The sequence below is a fragment of the Prosopis cineraria genome, unplaced genomic scaffold (genome assembly GCF_029017545.1).
Source record: "Prosopis cineraria cultivar Desert tree isolate PC_DT_omini unplaced genomic scaffold, ASM2901754v1 PC11, whole genome shotgun sequence".
NCBI lineage: Eukaryota > Viridiplantae > Streptophyta > Magnoliopsida > Fabales > Fabaceae > Prosopis > Prosopis cineraria.
Window position 1 is genome coordinate 24,190,146 of NW_026555342.1, and position 18,014 is coordinate 24,208,159.

General features: G+C 34.3%; 3 protein-coding genes across 3 annotated transcripts; all 3 read right to left on the reverse strand.

The window, feature by feature from the left end:
- LOC129286361 (wall-associated receptor kinase-like 22) lies at positions 1-3,018 on the reverse strand. The gene is given in 5 exon segments (XM_054922333.1): positions 1-749; positions 751-1,291; positions 1,294-1,461; positions 2,191-2,287; positions 2,290-3,018. Coding segments are annotated over 5 exon segments (2,004 nt in total). The 3' UTR covers positions 1-280.
- Positions 3,019-7,725: 4,707 nt separating this feature from the next.
- Positions 7,726-10,685, reverse strand: LOC129284816 (wall-associated receptor kinase-like 22). Its single transcript, XM_054920293.1, is given in 3 exon segments — positions 7,726-8,187; positions 8,190-9,167; positions 9,745-10,685. Coding segments are annotated over 3 exon segments (2,046 nt in total). The 5' UTR covers positions 10,595-10,685; the 3' UTR covers positions 7,726-7,969.
- Positions 10,686-15,024: 4,339 nt separating this feature from the next.
- On the reverse strand, positions 15,025-17,491 carry LOC129286362 (wall-associated receptor kinase-like 22). Its single transcript, XM_054922334.1, is given in 4 exon segments — positions 15,025-15,801; positions 15,804-16,310; positions 16,649-16,954; positions 16,957-17,491. Coding segments are annotated over 4 exon segments (2,013 nt in total). The 3' UTR covers positions 15,025-15,136.
- Positions 17,492-18,014: the final 523 nt, after the last annotated feature.

Sequence of the window (18,014 nt, forward strand, 5' to 3'; positions counted from 1 at the left end):
AAAAAAAAAAGATGCAGTTGAGACTGAGTACTATATATCTGTGCATGTACACTACATGAAAGCAATGAAATACAATCTTACTCTTGTCTTATCTACTATCTTTCTGTTCTGCACGCTTTTGTAATCTTATGGCATCAAACTACCCAACTTTCATGTCTTATTCTTCTCTCTTGCTGCACTTTCTAGAATTTTGTTGATGGTACAATCTCTCCTCCTGAGTAAATGGACCCTGTGTACCCACAAAAAGGAAGAAACAATGTAGTGGGTATCTACTTCACTTTTAGATGGATATAGAGTCTATTTGGAAAACCAATGGTGTGCTTTCTTCTATGGATTCTTGGTCTGATTCAGGAGTGGCTTGCTTAGTCGAATTTCTATCATGTGGAAACTCAAGAGAACATTCAGTAATCTTTAAGGTATTCTGTGTCTTTCTCAATGCTTCTAGCTCTGCTGAAACCTCTCTCATTGTGGGTCTCTTCTTCCCATTCAGTCTCAAGCATCTCTTTGCAAGATTTGCAATGCTAAGAATATCATCTTTCCTTCCTTCATGTACAACTCTAGCATCTACAATCTCAAAAACCTGGCCCTTCTTCATCAAAGAAATGAATTCTGCAACAAGGTTTTGACCTTGGTCTTCTTCTGAGAAGGTAATGGGTTTCCTTCCACAAATGAGCTCCACAAGCACAACCCCAAAGCTATATACATCACTTTTATCTGTGAATTGACTGGATTGGAAGTATTCGGGATCAATACCCAAAAGTGCCTTGTACCACTGTGGTTAAGTGAGTCCTATCGTTTGGGACTGATCTGGAAGTCCCAAAATCAGATACTTTGGCACTGTACTTATGATCTAGGAGTATGTTGGAAGTTTTGATGTCTCTATGGAAGATGGGAATGGAAGCTGAGGAATGCATATAGGCCACGGCCCCAGCAACCTCACTAGCAATTCTAAGGCGGGCATCCCATGAAAGATGTGATTCAAGTTCCTGGTTATGGATGTGGTGAGAAAGGGTACCATTGGGAATATATTCATATACTAATAATGGGGCTTCAGTCTCTAGGCACCAACCGAAGAGTTTGACAATGTTCCTGTGATTTATTTGGGATAGAATCGCTACTTCGTTAGTGAAAGTCTCAATCTGGTTTCTCACCATTTCTTTCGACTTCTTAACTGCGACAATGCTGCCATCTGGTAACATTCCTTTATAAACAGTTCCAAACCCACCTTGACCAAGAAACCTACTTCGATTGTAGTTATCTGTTGCTCGTTCGAGCTCTTCTGCGGTAAAAGTTTTGCTTTCTCTCTATTTTCAATACTTGACATCTTTTCTTGTAGCAAGTGGCCACCGTTTTTCCTGAACAATTTTTCCTTACGAACTCTTTCTTGCTTTAGTTTTAGGCATCGGTATAACTTGTAACCCAAAAGAAATAAGCATAAAAAACCAGCACCAGTACCAACTCCTGCAAGTGCATGAACAAAGTGTTACAGAGTAACTAGATTTTATCCCCACCCATCTAGATGGGGATAAAATTTCTAAACAATGAATAAAAAATATCACTTTTAAGGTAATATCATATGTAGATAGATGTTATGTGTACAACTTCTAAAATACTATTTTGAAACTTCAAAATTTGCTTTTGGATTGAGATTCCAGAAGTTGATGTCTGGACACCTTTGGATGCTCAGGATGATTACTGAATGGAACTTGGCAGATGGATAAGACAACAGCAAGCATGATGAAGGCAAATGTCACTTTAAGGTGAGTGTGACACGATTCTAGACTCAATTTTATCTTTTGCATATTTTGCTGTAACAGGTTGATTGATGTGAGCCTTAATCATGCTATCTAAAAACATCATGAACTAGGGAGGATTTTAAAGAGATTACATAAGGTTTGAACTAATAAATTAATGAATTCTATTGATTTGATCCGTGCTATTCAAGCCAAGAGAAGGTTGTACCGTTGTACTGGAAACAATAATTAGTTTGGACAACTAAGTAATGAATTTGGAACATGGTGCAAGTGGGAGTGTTAGGTAAAACATATCCAAGATTGTCTTCTAATTTGGGTTATTAAATTTTGTGTTTAATTTCATCCAAATTTTAAACTGACAAATTAGAAGAGTGCTACGATCACATAGAAACATAGTGATCAATAGGACCCAAAAAAAAAAAAAAAAAAAGATTACCTAAGGAAGCAACCAATCTGATGGGGAAACGATCAGCATCATTTTGAAGATGAGCACAATAGAGAGTGATGAAACTGGAATTGGAAGGTATTCCTGATAGAAAGAACAGGTGCAGTAGAATGCATGTGGATTGAGTTTGCAAGCGGAGGAATTGAGGGGAACTATAATTGGGCTCAAGGCAGTGATAGTGGCGTTTGAAGGCAACTCATTAGCAGTTAACATACTGTGTTCATCCACACCAAAGGCCTGTGCAACTGACTCAGGCGATTCCCCATCCTTGAGGGTATCAACTAGTAGGAATGAGACCCCGTCTGAGGTCTGGTTATCAGTGGGACAAGCACATAATACTGGGACTGTAATCTGGTCTCCGATGGAGAGATTGGTGGGGGCGTAATAATTTTGACGTACTGTCATCTGGCAATTGGCTAGGCCTTGATAAACAGAGCTGACCACTTCATAAATCGTGTCGCCTTTCCTAATGGTGAAAGAAGCGGCATGCTGGTAGATATTGCCGGAACATGAACAATAGATTGGTACAATCACGTTTTGATTGGAAGAAATGTTGTTAATGCTTGAGATGTTGTTGATGGAGGCTATAGAAGATGCTTGGGAGCCAAGAAGATTGGCAATGCTTAGAGGAGTGTTATAGGGAGGTTGGGATCTGAAAGCTACGAAGGAGGTGCATGGTTGGAGGCCACAGACATATCCTACTCTTGAGGTGTCGTTGTAAGAACAGTCATCTATAGTGTAGTTGAGGTATTGTTGTTGGCAGCAACATTGAGAAAGCACAGACAGGAGCAGAAGAATGTAAAATGGAGCAAGTTTCATGTCTGAAAATGAGAGATGAGTAATGAGTTCCACAATATTAGCACTATACTGCAACCGATATGTTTATGCGTGTGGCAGATGCATAAAGTTCAATGTTGACGTGTATTTAAGTTGAGTTGAAGGCGGGTACTTTGAAAGATTTTTCATATATACATTAGCACCATTTCTGCTGAGAATGACAATAAAGTTCCAAAAGTGAAAATTTATAATAATTAGGTTCTTGATAAGATTTTCTTGAAAATAAGTTACAGATATTGATTTGAACTATTACTCAAAAAAATTCTAATTACAATTTGATAGTTACATTTATAATTTAAATATCTTATTTATAATTGAAAATATTAAAATTGTAATTGTTTTGAATTAATATTTACAAGTTATTTTTATTTTTTATAGAAAATTTTATCGAGGATCTTTATTGTCATTAATTTTTCCATGGGGACTTAATTGCCATTCTCTCCATTGTCTTTGTCATTGATAGTTGAAGTCATTTTCCTAATGATCATAGAAAAGGCGTTACACTTCCTATCAAAAAAGGAAATTAAGGTACGCTTCTTGGAAGCAAAAGTCATGGCCGCCAGATATTACCTTATAAAAGATGTGGAAACTAAAATATTGACTTTTGACATTCACATCTTAATTTACATGGATCCCTGGATTCTAACTTCTTTGATTTTGGGATGATGTTGATACATATGAATTTAGATTTGGGCCAAATACTTGTTTGGGAACTTATGTGTTATGAATTTGAAATATATGAATTTTAAAATTGAAATATACGGTTTGATTGAAAGAAATGTTTGAGTACTGTTTGACATGTTGATGTAGGCCATGCAAAGTTCATTGGTGCCAAGAAGATTGGCAATGCTTACATAACGGTGTCATAAGGAGGTCTTGATTATCTGAATGTCACAAAGGAGATGCATGAACTTTCATGGCTGCCACAGACACATCTGGCATTTTCTGTGAGTTTGAAGATCGGCAGTCATAGACGGTGATGTGAAGGTATTTTTGGTGGCAGCAACAATGGACTAATTGATGAGAAAGCAGAGACAGGAGCAGAATGTAGAAGGAAGGTTGCTTTAGGTCTTTACTTGCGTGGCTTAAGTTAGTTTGAAAAGGAATGGAATTCAAAGATTACGCTGTGAATGACTTTTCATATAGGACGGCTAACAAATTCAACTATCAAGCAGGAGAAATATTATGTTTTGAATATTTCATCACACTGATTTGGATTTAAATTTTCAAGACCCTTTTTCTTTTTTTTTTTAGGAAAACAAAAAATGGACACATCTTAGAACTATGTTTGTTTCCTTTTTTCATATTGCTTATAAATATTTTCTTATTATAGACAATTTTATTTGATATATGATTAGACATTAAAAATAAACACTTTTTCTAACAGAGATTTGAATTTCAATTCATCACAGGACTATTTTTTTTTTTTTGTGGTTAAAGCACATTACATTTAACTTTAGTAAACTACTTTACCAATTACTATATAATATAAGCCATTACTATTAATTACTGATATCCATCGTTATTGACCAATTTTTTAACTCAAGTTGTTTTCAAATTAACTTAATCAAGCATTTTTTTTTGAAAAACAATATTTTAAAACTAATGTACAAAATAATTTTAAAAAAATGTAAACAAAACTAAGCCTGTAAATTATAATTTATTTTTTTTTAAGTAAGAGTTTAGGCATCACTATTTCCTTTCAGAATAAAAAGGTAGAGTTGAAAGTGATACAGAAATTATCTTCGCGATAGTTATCCTCAAATAAATCCAATAGTGCTTAAATATGATACAATCAGATAGTCATACAAAAAAATTGAAATTAATAGAAGAAATTTCCTAGCAAATGAACTCAAGTAATGTCGGAAGAGTTTGGATATCATGTCAGTGTCTTCCTTGAAAAACACTTAACGTTTCACATTACACGACAACCATAGCCTAATATTTTTCTCCAAATTAAAGCCATGCTCATATAATTAGTCATAGAGCCGTCTCGATCACTTTGAAATAAGAAATACAATTTCTTGTGACTCAACCGAAATATCAATAGCAATTTTGTCATGCCAACGGCCAGTTGGTTCTAGAAAAAATTAAAGGACAAGGTTCTTCTTAATTGTGATAAATTGGGCTTAGATCCATATATATATATATATATATATGTCTTCCAAAGAGATACGATTGTATAAAGGATTGAACGGGACTGAACTTTTGTCTAATCTTAAGTCTTGTCTTTTATAAAAAGGAGCAGATTAGGCAACTTATAGTTCTATCTGATCCAATGGTAACTCAAAAATTAACAGCACCAGACTTGATTCATAAGACTGTAAAACTAATCCTATTAGTTTAGTATTCACTTAGCTTTTTCTTTTTCCCTTTTCGTCTATGAAAGCAATAATCTATTTTAATGTAATAAACTTAATTAAAATAATAAAGAAAACTTATAATCATAATAAATTCATAATAATTTTCAACAACAAAAAAAATATTTCAGTTACAGTTCAAGTGGTCTAAATTATTAAATTATTAGTCTGAGCATACTATCGTACAAGGAATTAGACTTATTAAATTATCAACTCTAACTTGGTTGGTTTAGAAAGGGAGAGGAAGGAAAATAATATTACCCAAACTATAATACTTACTATTGTAATTAATTTTTATTGTTAAGATAACATTTTCATTTCTATAATCAAACAAATATAATATATTATTAGTAAAAATTCTTGAAATGATATCACGTGCTAACAAAAAAGAATCAAAGATTTAAATATAGAGTTTCTTATTGAAAATGAAAAACATATTACATCATTGCATAGAATACAAGTAATATCTATTCAAAGCTTGCAACTTATCTAAAAACCTTGATAAATCACATTCATAAAATTTTAGAGAAAGAAAGAGTAAATAGAATATAAAAAAAGTAAGAGTAGAATCTGATTGGAATAAGGATTGAGCTAATAGCATGAACTGAGATCTCACACAATACTGATAATAAATTTTATAGTCAATCCCAATAGCTATAGCTGAGACAATTCTTATGAGATTTTCATTTTTCTTATGAGATTGTGTGATAGTAATTTAGTGAGAGCTTTTGTCACTTTTTTTTATAAATTATTTTACGATCAAAGTTGAAATAACAAATTTTATAAAATTATATAATTATTATAACCTCTCCTTCAAATTTTCCCACTTTTAAAGTGGAAGGGAAAAGAAAGGAAAGGAAAAATTTATTAAAATTGCCCCTCCCCTCCCCCACTAAATCCCTTCAATTAAACTATATGCTTACCTTATTTTTTTTATTCATAAGATAAAATTTAGAGTAGATAAAAAATCAAAAAACTTATTTTTAACATAAAAATAAAATTAATTAAAAAACAAATAAAAAATATTTAAAAAATTTAGATATTTGAACTAGCTTGAAACCTGAAATATTTGAACCGCCCTTGGCTATATCATTTTTTTTTTTAATAAAGTTAATGTATAAGAGAAATTTAACGGAATGTACTCAAGTAAAATAGGCAAGGGAAATATTAAAAATTAACAAAAACAAAGATTAGATGCCACGCAAGCACGCCACATCCTCACATGGTCCCAGGCGGTAAAGCCCTGACGCAGCAGGTGACTTCGAACGAGGCAGGTGGGAGGTGCGGCGGAGGCGAATGGGCGACGAGGCTTCAACGGTGAGTGACGCCGTTGAACGACACAGAGGTTAGGTGCTATTTGATTTCGTTATCAGCCCGTTGGTGAAGAAGTTACTGACGTTGATCTCCAAAAAAAAAAAAAAAACCATCTTTCAAAAGTACCAAATGACCCCAGGTTAGGGTATTTACGATTCCTTCTAAATACTCAATTGGTTGAAATCCTAGCCTCTTAGCTATTTCTGTGAGATTGTCGACTTGTGTCATATCCACCTGTCAAGCGAATCTATGGTGAAAGTGGACGGTAGACCATTGATAAACTCGTGCATGATTTCTTGCTGGTTCGATTGGGGTTTTCCATTAGCGAGCACTGGAAAAAACTTGCCTAAATCATTGTGTATTCTAATTCATATTTAGTAGTTGGTTTTTTATTTTTTTTTTATGTATAATATATAGACAACTAGATTCATAGTTTCATGCAGCTTTCCTTTTGAAGAGATGAAATTTGGTATACAGATGCTGCACCTTACTAGATTGACATTGTATTTGTCATGATAGTAATTAATACCATCTCAGCAAGTACTTTGCCTATTTTATGTTTCCCTTAACGCCACCATGTGGAGGAGTCAGGGATGAATTATTATAGTTTCTTAAATAATAGAGACTAACTAGCCAACTGGAGATAATTATAGAGACTAAATTATATGGTTTTGAATTATAAGGACCTGTTCCATAAAAGTTATACATTACACGGACCTATTAACTGATTTTCCCAGCTTATGTCATTAGGATGTCATAATGCTTAACCACAATTTATAGTAACCATAGTTATGACAATGATCTAACCATGATTAACATGATTGTTGTTAGGACTCCGGGTAGGAGTTTGTTTTCGTATAGTTGATGTAAAAGGGAAAATGAACCTTCCATTATGAATGCCAAATCACAAATTGGTCAAGAATAATGGAAGCAAATATTTGACCCACTAGTTAGTGAGATTGTTAGGAGATTTTTTTTCTTTTAACTTACACACTGTTGAGTTTGTTAAGGGATGTTGGTGGTCAAGCATTGCAAAGCTAGAATTAGTTGAGACTGTTTACTAAATATCTGAGCATGTACTCTACATGAAAGCAATGAAATACAATCTTGCTTTTCACTCATCTCCTTTCAAAAAAAACAAAGAAAAAGAAAACTTTCCTGTTTCTTCTTTCTTGCTGCACTTTCTTGAAGTTTGTCAGTGGCATGATCTACATGGAATGCTCAAGAAACTAAAACAAAGAGTGCTGTGGGAGTCTGCATCACTTTTGGATGGATGTTGACATTGTTGAGTCTGTTTCGAAAAACAATGGCATGCTTTCTTCTGTGGATTCTTGGTCAGACTCAGGAGTGGCATGCTTAGCCAATTTTCTATCGTGTGGAAACTCAAGAGAACATTCAGTGATCTTTAAGGTATTTTGTGTCTTCCTCAGTGCCTCTAGCTCTGTTGAAACCTCTCTCATTGTGGGTCTCTTCTTCCATTGAGTTTCAAGCATCTCAATGCAAGATTTGCAATCCCAAGAAGATCTTCTTTCTTTCCTTCACGAACAACTCTAGCATCTAAAATCTCAAAAACTTGATCCTTCTTCATCAAAGAAATGAATTCTGCAACAAGGTTTTGACCCTGATTTTCTTCTGAGAAGGTAATGGGTTTCCTTCCGGTAATGAGCTCCACACGCACAACCCCAAAGCTATATACATCACTTTTATCTGTGAATTGACTAGATTGGAAGTATTCAGGATCAATGTACCCAAAAGTGCCTTGTACTACTGTGGTTAAGTGAGTTTGATCATTCGGGACTGATCTGGAAGTGCCAAAATCAGACACTTTCACATTGAAATTATGATCTAGGAGTATGTTAGAAGTTTTGATGTCTCTATGGAAGATGGGAATAGAAGCTGCAGAATGCATATAGGCCACTGCCCCAGCAACCTCACAAGCAATTCTAAGGCGGGCTGCCCATGAAAGATATTTTTCAAGTTCATGGTTATGGATATGGTGAGAAAGGGTTCTGTTCGGGATAAATTCATAAACTAATAGTGGGGCTTCAGTCTCCAGACAGCAACCTAAAAGTTTGACGATGTTCCTATGGTTTATTTGGGATAAAATGACCACTTCATTAATGAAAGTCTCAATCTGGTTTCTCACAATTTCTTTTGATTTCTTAACTGCAACAATGCTACCATCTAGTAACATTCCTTTATAGACAGTTCCAAACCCACCTTGACCAAGAAACCTACTTTGATTGTAGTTATCTGTTGCTTTTTCCAGCTCTTCTGCGGTGAAATGTTTTTCTTTCTCTCTTCTTCCGTAACTTGATATCTTTTCCTGTAGTAAGAGACCACCATTTTGCCTGAACAGTTTTTCCTTTCGAACTCTTTCTCGCTTCTGTTTCAGCCATTGATGTAACTTGTAACCCAAAATAAATAGGGTTAAAAAACCAGCACCAGCACCAACACCTGGAAGCATGTGTAAAGTGTTATGGACTAACTAGGTATTGCCCCACTTATATACTTGGGGATAAAATTCTCCAACCATGCACACAAATCAAGTGAAATATGAAATGTCCAATGCACCATGTTTCAAATATGTGCACGCGTGCGTGCGTGTGTATTTGCAGACAATAGATATCAATAGCATGAATGGAGCTGTGCATTTGGTGATCTGCCCATAGTATCATCAACCATGGTTGAAAACAAAAGTTCATGAATTCTATTGCTCTGATCTGCTATTCGAACAAATAGGAGAGAACGTTGTATTGGAGAAACAAAAATTATTTTGGACAATTATGTACTTGGAACATGGTCTTAGTGGGAGTGTTGGATGCTTGGGATAATTACTGAAAGGTGATTTCTCATAAGCACGTGCAATAACAAATTTCTTGGCGGGCTAGACCGCTAGGTTGACCCCAAAAAAAAAAATTGCAGGATGAAAAATAACCATTAGGAGAATGTGATCTGTACAGTAACAAATATTTTTGTATGACAGTCGTAATTATGCTGTCTAAGAACATACTGAGCTAGGGAGGATGATTACCTACGGAAGCAACCAATTTTACGGGGAAACGATGGGCATCATTTTGAAGATAATCACAATCAGGAGTGTTGAAACTTTCTGGACGGTATCTCTGGTAGAATGAACAAGTGCAGTAAAATAAATGTGGATTGAGTTTGCAAGCAGTGGGTTTGAGGGGAACTAAAATAGGGGTGAAGGCATAGATAGTGGCATTTGAAGGCAACTCATTAGCAGCTAGCAGACTCTGTTGATTCACACCATAGGCCTCCGCGACTGACTGTATTGTATCCCCATGTTCAAGGGTGTGAACTAGCAAGTGGGAGACCCCATCTGAGATTTGTTCATCAGTGGGACAAGCACATAACACTGGAATTGTAATCTGGGCACCCACAGCAAGATTTTCTGGGGTGTAATAATTTTGACGTAGTAACATCTGGCAACTAGCAAGGCCTTGAAAAGTGCTTCTGACCATGTTACTGAAGGTGTCATTTGGTTGTATGGTGTAACTAGTGGCATCCTGGTAGATATTGCCTGAACATTGACAACTTATAGGAACAATCACGGCTTGATTGGAAGGAATAATGTTGTGGGTACTGCTTGAGATGTTGTTGATGGATACTATGGAAAGTTCATCGGTGCCAAGAAGATTGGCAATGCTTAGAGTGGTGTTGTAAGGAGATCTTGATCTGAATGTTGCGAACGAGGCGCAAGAACTTCGTCGGCCGCCGCATTCATATCCGGCATTTAGTGTGAAGTTGGAAGATCTGCAGTCATAGATGGTGTTGTTAAGGTATTCTTGTTGGCAGCAACAATGGAGTAATTGAGAAAGCAGAGACGAGAGCAGAATGTAAAAGGAATAAGGATGCTTCATGTCTTCAGTTGAGAGATGAGCTTCTTTGGTATTTAATTCTGTTGTGTGCGTGTGTGTGGGCTGTCATGGATGGTGTTGTTAAGGTATTTAATTCTGTTGATAGATGAGTTTCAAATTCAATGTTACAGGAATAAAATTAAAAGGATTTAAATGTCAATGGCTTTGCAAATAAGACGGGTTAACCGATTTTATTGACAACTCAACTGACAGAGCGGAGAGAAGTCACGTTGTGATGATAATTTCATTACGTCTGTCATTCCTTTGACTTTGTGGCTGCTTCAGTGTTTGTGGATTTTGTATTTTTACGTGTCTGTTTGACTGGTCAATGTTGACCAGTAGCTGGTTAACAGCTGCTGGCCACCTGTCAATGCGGGCTGATCATTGATCAGTTAGTCAAAGCCATGCAGTTCGTATTAAATTATAAAACGTTTTAATAAAAATAAGAAATAATTAATAATATTTTTTTAATATTATTCTTTTCATTATATATTTTTTTATAATATTCTTTTATAAATAGAGTATTAAATAAAGGACATTTTTAAAAATTTATTTTTTATTTTAAAAAATGGATGTAAAGTGTATTAGTGAGTTTTATTAATATATGTGATTTTGTTTAATATTATCTTATAAATAGGATGAAGTAGTATTTGGATTTTTTTTTTGACAAGAAAAGATAATTACAACCAAATCCTATGAAATTATAGAGTTTTTTTTTTTTTACAATCACGAGCTTTATTTATTAATAAATTTTTTGAAATATAAATGTAGTTTTTTCTTTATATTTTCCAGTATCTGTTTGTAATTTTCCTACGTATTTTCCACGATTTAGCAGCGGTGAAACTTATCATTAATATTAATATTACTTTCAGAGTGTGTATTTATGTGTAAGAGTTCATTTCATCACACTAGCAAGTCATTCTATATTGATTGTTGAAAAATTATCAATGTCAATTTTTTTAGTCGCGAAAAAAATTAAGATATATGCTTCTTCAAAATTGTTTCTCATTATATTTATACAACTTACAAATGAATTGTTACTTTAATAATATAATTTATAAGTTATTTTCAATTTTTTCTTAAAATGGTTAATGATAATTATGGATCCTAAATTATTACCCAAATAGAATTATGGACCTTGAACTTTTAAAATGAACAAAAACTCCTCTTAATTTATAAATTCCAAGCAAATGAATTACCATCCATTGTTTATCTGTGCAATGTTGATCATTATGCAGCCCAGTTGGCATGCCACATGTAAAGATGGGATTAGTGCCACATTAGTCTTAGATTGAGCCCCCAAAGTTAAAAGTAACAGCAGTTAAATGTAAATTAACAGTAGGGATAATTTGCATAAAATTATAAATTTAGAAATGTTTTTGCTCATTTTAAGAGTTCATAATTCAAGATACTATTTAAATAATACTTTAAGGTTCAGGATGTTCATTAATGATTCTTAAAAAGATTTATGAGTATTTGTATATGTTTTTAAAGCATATATGTTTTTTACTGTTATAAAGCATCACTGTTATAATTTATGAGTATTTGTATATATTTTTACTACTAGAAGCTCAAATGTCATGGAAATAGATTCTCCTTTACCCAAAAGAAATTGCAGGTAAGTTTATGATGGATCATGTGGACAACTGTTATACAAAAAGAAATTGCAAGTAAGCTTTTGAAATGTCCTTTGATATTGATATTAATTTATATTGAACTATTTATATAATTTTTATTCAACATATTAAACTTTATAACTTTTATCCTTATTACTTAACGCATAAAATTTTATGTTATTTAAAATTGTTATCACATACATTTTTTTAAACATTTCAAACATATTTAGGAGAGATATTCTTAATCAGGCTTGATTAGTCATATTATAAAAAGAATCAAAAGTAATTGAAGAAATTTCATACAAAATGAACACATGTAATGTTGGAAGAATTTGGATTTCAAGCTAGTGTCTTCAAAACACTTGAAGTTTCACATGACACAGCAACAATAGCCAAGTAATTTTTTTCCCCCAAGTCATGCCAACTTATAGTTATAGAGCCGCCTTATTTTAAAAGGTAAGGATGATTCTATGCAACTACCTTAAATTTTAAAGGAGTTTTATATATTTTTAGCTAAAACAAAAAAGAAAACAATAATCCTGTGCGGCCGATGTAGGATGCACTTTTAATTACTGCCACTTTCATATTTCCAATTAGGGAGTAGTATTCATGAGACTGATGTGTTACTAACATGAAGTTAGTAACGATAAGGATTATAGAAATGATTATTTCACTGCCTTATATTTTAGGTTTTTATTTTTAACATAAGAGATTTTCACAACTGCCCCTAAGCCTTTGGGAATATATTAATTTGATTTGTACCTTGTGGAGGACATGAAGCTTTGCAAGTTCAATTAATATCTTATTAGAATTGTTACAGTTCAAAAGCAAGCCAAATACAACCCCCCCCAAAAAAAATATTTCAGCTTTTTTTTTTTTCCTAAACACAAGGCCACGATATAGCCATACAAAAGAGATAAAATCAAATCATGTCTAAAACCATAAGGTTTCTATAATCAGACAAAGAATTATCAAGAATCCTAATGTCTAAGTTGTTCCAAGAAGACTGACGGTCCAGTAAATTGGCACATCTGTTAGCTTCTCTATAAACATGATCAAAAGTGATCACCCAATACTTCATGATGATATTTCTAATATTCTTGATGATGTCAAAAAATGGGTGTCCTTCAAAAAAGTTGTGCTCAATTAGTGATATGGCTTTCATAGAATCTGAATAGACACTGACTTTGTGAAGTTTAGCGTTCCAACAAAAATTGAGACCTTCAAGAATCCGCATGAGTTCAATTGTCGTGTTAGGATAAAAACTCAAGTATTTGGAGAATCCTTTAATCCAATTACTTTTATCATCCCTAATGATACCTTTGCAGGTGGCAACACCATTGATCATATTTCAACTTTTGAAGTGATAGTTCTGAGGATCATGATATGCAGTCGTATTTTGTTTGACGTGTTTAATATTCATATCATGTAACACTTTGAATTATATTTAGAAGTGTTTTAAGTAGGAAAAAAAAATAAAGGACATTAAATAAATAGATGATTGTTTCTTCATATGACAGACAAAATGCCCATTTATATGCTATTCTAACTCTGATTATAAATAAACTGTCATTAGGATGTCTTAAACACAATTATAATAACCATATTTATGACCTTGATCTAACCATGATTAACAAAATAGACATAAGGACACTTTGGCTAGGCGTCTGTTTTGTAGTGTGGGCATGTAAAGTTAATGTTAGAAGTGCATGTGGTAATATATATATACATATATGCATATAGAAAGAGAGAGAGTGAGTCTCTTCAGTCCTAGTTATATATCAAAGTTTTAAAACTTTACTTGGTTCTAAATATAGAGCAAAGATGTGGTAGTTAAATTTTTTTCCCAACCTTACCCCTCGTTAATCGCAACAAGCTGTTAACATACTTTTAATTTCTATACAACATTTTATTATGGTTATTGGCCAAAATTAGAAAATCACATGTTCTTCTACAAATTTAAGTTATCAACTACCATTTCTTAGAAATTATGAAATTAGTTAACCTTATCTTATAATCAGGACCTTAAAAAAAAAACACACACACACACACACGTTCTAGGTTTTGGAATCAAAATGGGAAGCCAATACCATTATCATCATCAAGCACCTTAGAGCAACAAAAGGGTCGATGATCATAGGCACATTAATCAAATTCATTTACATGAGTTAATCTAGTTAATCTATTTGCACATTCTATGGCATCTTTGAAAGCAAAATTAATAGAGCTAACAGACTCATTAAGAAAAAGCAACTTGTTTTCCTTGATTATTTCACTAAAAGGATGATCCCTGCAGATATGAATCCAGCTTTCAAGTCAGCAATGGTTGGTGGAACTTGATCAGTCTTAAAACAGAACCCCAGGACCCATTATTAATTACAGCCATAAATATCTAACCCAAGGCAATCACGTGGAATGAAAAATTAAATGGCCTTCCATAATGAATGCAAGCCACAAATTGCTGAAGATTAACGGAGGGAATTAGTTTATGCATGAGTTAGATAGGGATGTTAATGGTCAAACATTGTAAACCTAAAATTAGTTGGGACCATGAACTACGTATTTGAGCATGCACACTACATGAAAGCAATGATGTATATATACAATCTTACATTTTTCTCATCTTCTATCTTTCTGTTCTGCATGTTTTTGTCCTGACATGGTATCAAAGCAACTGACTTTATCCCTGGATCTCATTTCTTGCCACATCTTCTTGAAGTTTGTGTTGTGGGCACAAGTCCAAAGGAAAAGTCTATCCTAAAAGACTAGCCTATTAGGTGGGAAAGTCCCTGATCATACTTATAAACCTCACTCAACTTGTTGTGCTTCCCGACGTGTACAGTTTGTCCATGGCACAATCTCTCCTGCTAAGTATATGGACCTTATGTACACAAAGGAACAAAGAATATTGCAGGTGCCTGCTTCACTTTCAGATGGATGTGGAGTCCATCTGGAGAAATAATGACATGCTTTCTTCTGTGGATTCTTGGATTGTTTCAAAAGAAGAGGTCGTGTCATTATCATTTTGAAACTCAATAGAACATTCAGCAATCTCTAAGGAATCTTGTGTCATTCTCAGTGCTTCTAGCTCTGCTGAAACCACTCTCATTGTGGGTCTCTTCCTCCTATTGAGTCTCAAGCATCTCATTGCAAGATTTGCAATGCTAAGAATATCATCCTTCCTTCCTTCACTAACAACTCTAGCATCTAAAATCTTGAAAACTTGGTCATTATTCCTCATCAAAGAAATGAATTCTGCAACAAGGTTCTGTCCCTCAGCTTGTTCTGAGAAGGGTTTTCTTCCAGTAATGAGTTCTACAAGTACAACCCCAAAACTATATACATCGCTTTTATCTGTGAATTGGCTGGATTGGAAGTATACAGGATCAATGTACCCAAAAGTTCCTTGTACTGCTGTTGTTAAGTGAGTCCTATCTTGGGGAACTGATCTGGAAGACCCAAAATCAGACACTTTGGCGTTGTAATTATGATCCAAGAGTATGTTGGAAGTTTTTATGTCTCTATGGAAGATGGGAATGGAAGCTGCAAAATGCATATATGCAACTGCCCCGGCAACCTCGCAAGCGATTCTAAGCGGTTTTCCCATGAAAGGTTTGATTTAAATTCTCGGTCATGGATATGGTAAGAAAGTGTTCCATTGGGAATAAATTCATAAACTAATAATGGAGCTTCAGTCTCAAGGCAACAACCCAAGAGTTTGACAATGTTCCTATGGTTTATTTGGGATAGAATCACCACTTCATTAACAAAAGTCTCAATCTGGTTTCTCACTATTTCTCTTGACTTCTTGACTGCAACAATGGTACCATCTGGTAACATTCCTTTGTAAACAGTTCCATACCCACCTTGACCAAGAAACCTACTTTGATTGTAATTATCTGTTGCTCGTTTCAGTTCTTCTGCTGTAAAAAGTTTTGCTTTGTCTCTGTTTCCATAATGTGACATCTTTTCTTGCAGCAATAGACCTCCATTTTGCCTAAACAATTTTTCCTTGAGAACTCTTTCTTTCTTTTTTTTAAGCCATTCATGTAACTTGTAACCCAAAAGAAATAAGCACAAAAAGCCTGCACCAGTACCAACACCTGCAAGTCCAAGAATTAAGTGTAACAGAGTTTTTCTATATTTGCGGACAAGAGATCATACATGCTTGAACGCATAAATTTACGAAATCTACTGATTTGATCAGCCATTCAAGTAAGGAGGATAATAGCTTGTTTGGACAACTAACTTGTGTACTTGGCACATATCTATTTATTATAAAAATAAAAAGGCTCATAGATTAGACAGATAATATACAGATAGAAATTATGTGCATGCAACACATCTCTTTTTGCATATTATGTTATTATATTGATGTGAGTCATAATCATGTTTATCTAAGAACATATCTATCAAGGTAGGATTGACAAGAGAGATTTACCTATGGAAGCAACCAATCTGAGTGGAAAATGATGAGAATCAGGTTGAAGATGACCACAATTGAGAGCGTTGGAACTTGAATTTGGAAGGTAAATCTGAGAGAATGAACAGGTACAGAAGAACATACTTGAGTTGAGTTTACAAGAGGAGGGTTTAAGGGGAACTAAAAGAGGGGTCAAAGGAGAGATAGTGGCATTTGAAGACAATTCATTAGCAATTATCAGACTGTGTTGATCCACACCATAGGTCTCTGCAACTGACTCAAGTGAATCTCCATAGTCAAGGGTATGAACCAGCAAGGAGGAGACCCATCTGAGATCTGTTTTGCTGTGGGACAAGTACACAACATAGGAACTGTAACTTGAGCACCAACACTGATATTGACAGGAAGGTAATAATTCTGACGTACTAACATCTGACAATTAACAAGGCCTTGATAAGTCTTGTTGGCCAATTTGAAGTAGTAATCTCCTCTTTTCATGTCATAAGAAGTGGCATGCTGGTAGATATTGCCTGAACATGAACAATAGACCGGAACAATCACGGTTCGATTGGAAGCAATGTTGTTGCTGCTGCTTGAGATGTTGTTGATGGAGGCTATGGAAGATGCTTCAGAGCCAAGAAGATTGGCAATGCTTAGGGGGGTGTCATAAGGAGGTCTTGATCTGAAAGTTACAAAGGAAGTGCATGACTTTTGGAGGCCATTGCAGACATATCCTGCAGTTGTTGTGAGGTTGAAAGAGCAATCGTAGACAGTGTTGTTAAGATATTCTTGTTGGCAGAAACAATGAAGTGTTGCAGAAAGCACAGATAGTAGCAGAATGTAAAATGAATGAAGCTTCATGTCTTTAGACTTAGACGACAAATGAGTTTCATTGGTATTATACTGTAACGTGTGTGCGCGTGCGTGTAGCTTGGATATATACGTTTGAAATTCAATGTTAGAGGAAGAGAAGTCGAAGATAACAACGTGGAGGCATTTATGTTTGACTTTAAAGTGTTACTGTGAATGATTTTTCAATTTGATGGCTATAATAATTCAACTGTCAAACAGGAGAGTGACACTTGCAACTGTACTCAATATACAATTCTACATTGACAGTGATAGCTAGATTAGTTATTTTAGATTTTTTTATTACCTTTAAAGAGTTTGAATTGTAACTCTGGATATATAAATTGTAATTTATTTGCATATTCCTATAAAATAACTTTATTATTATTATTATTATTGAGATTTTGCGGCATCAATATTGTAATTTATGGGTATTGAACATGTTTTACTACCAAAAGCCAAATACCATGGATGAGAATCCTTTAACTATTGCCCTTGCAGCTTGTAAATAATATTGTAAATTATATAATTTTGG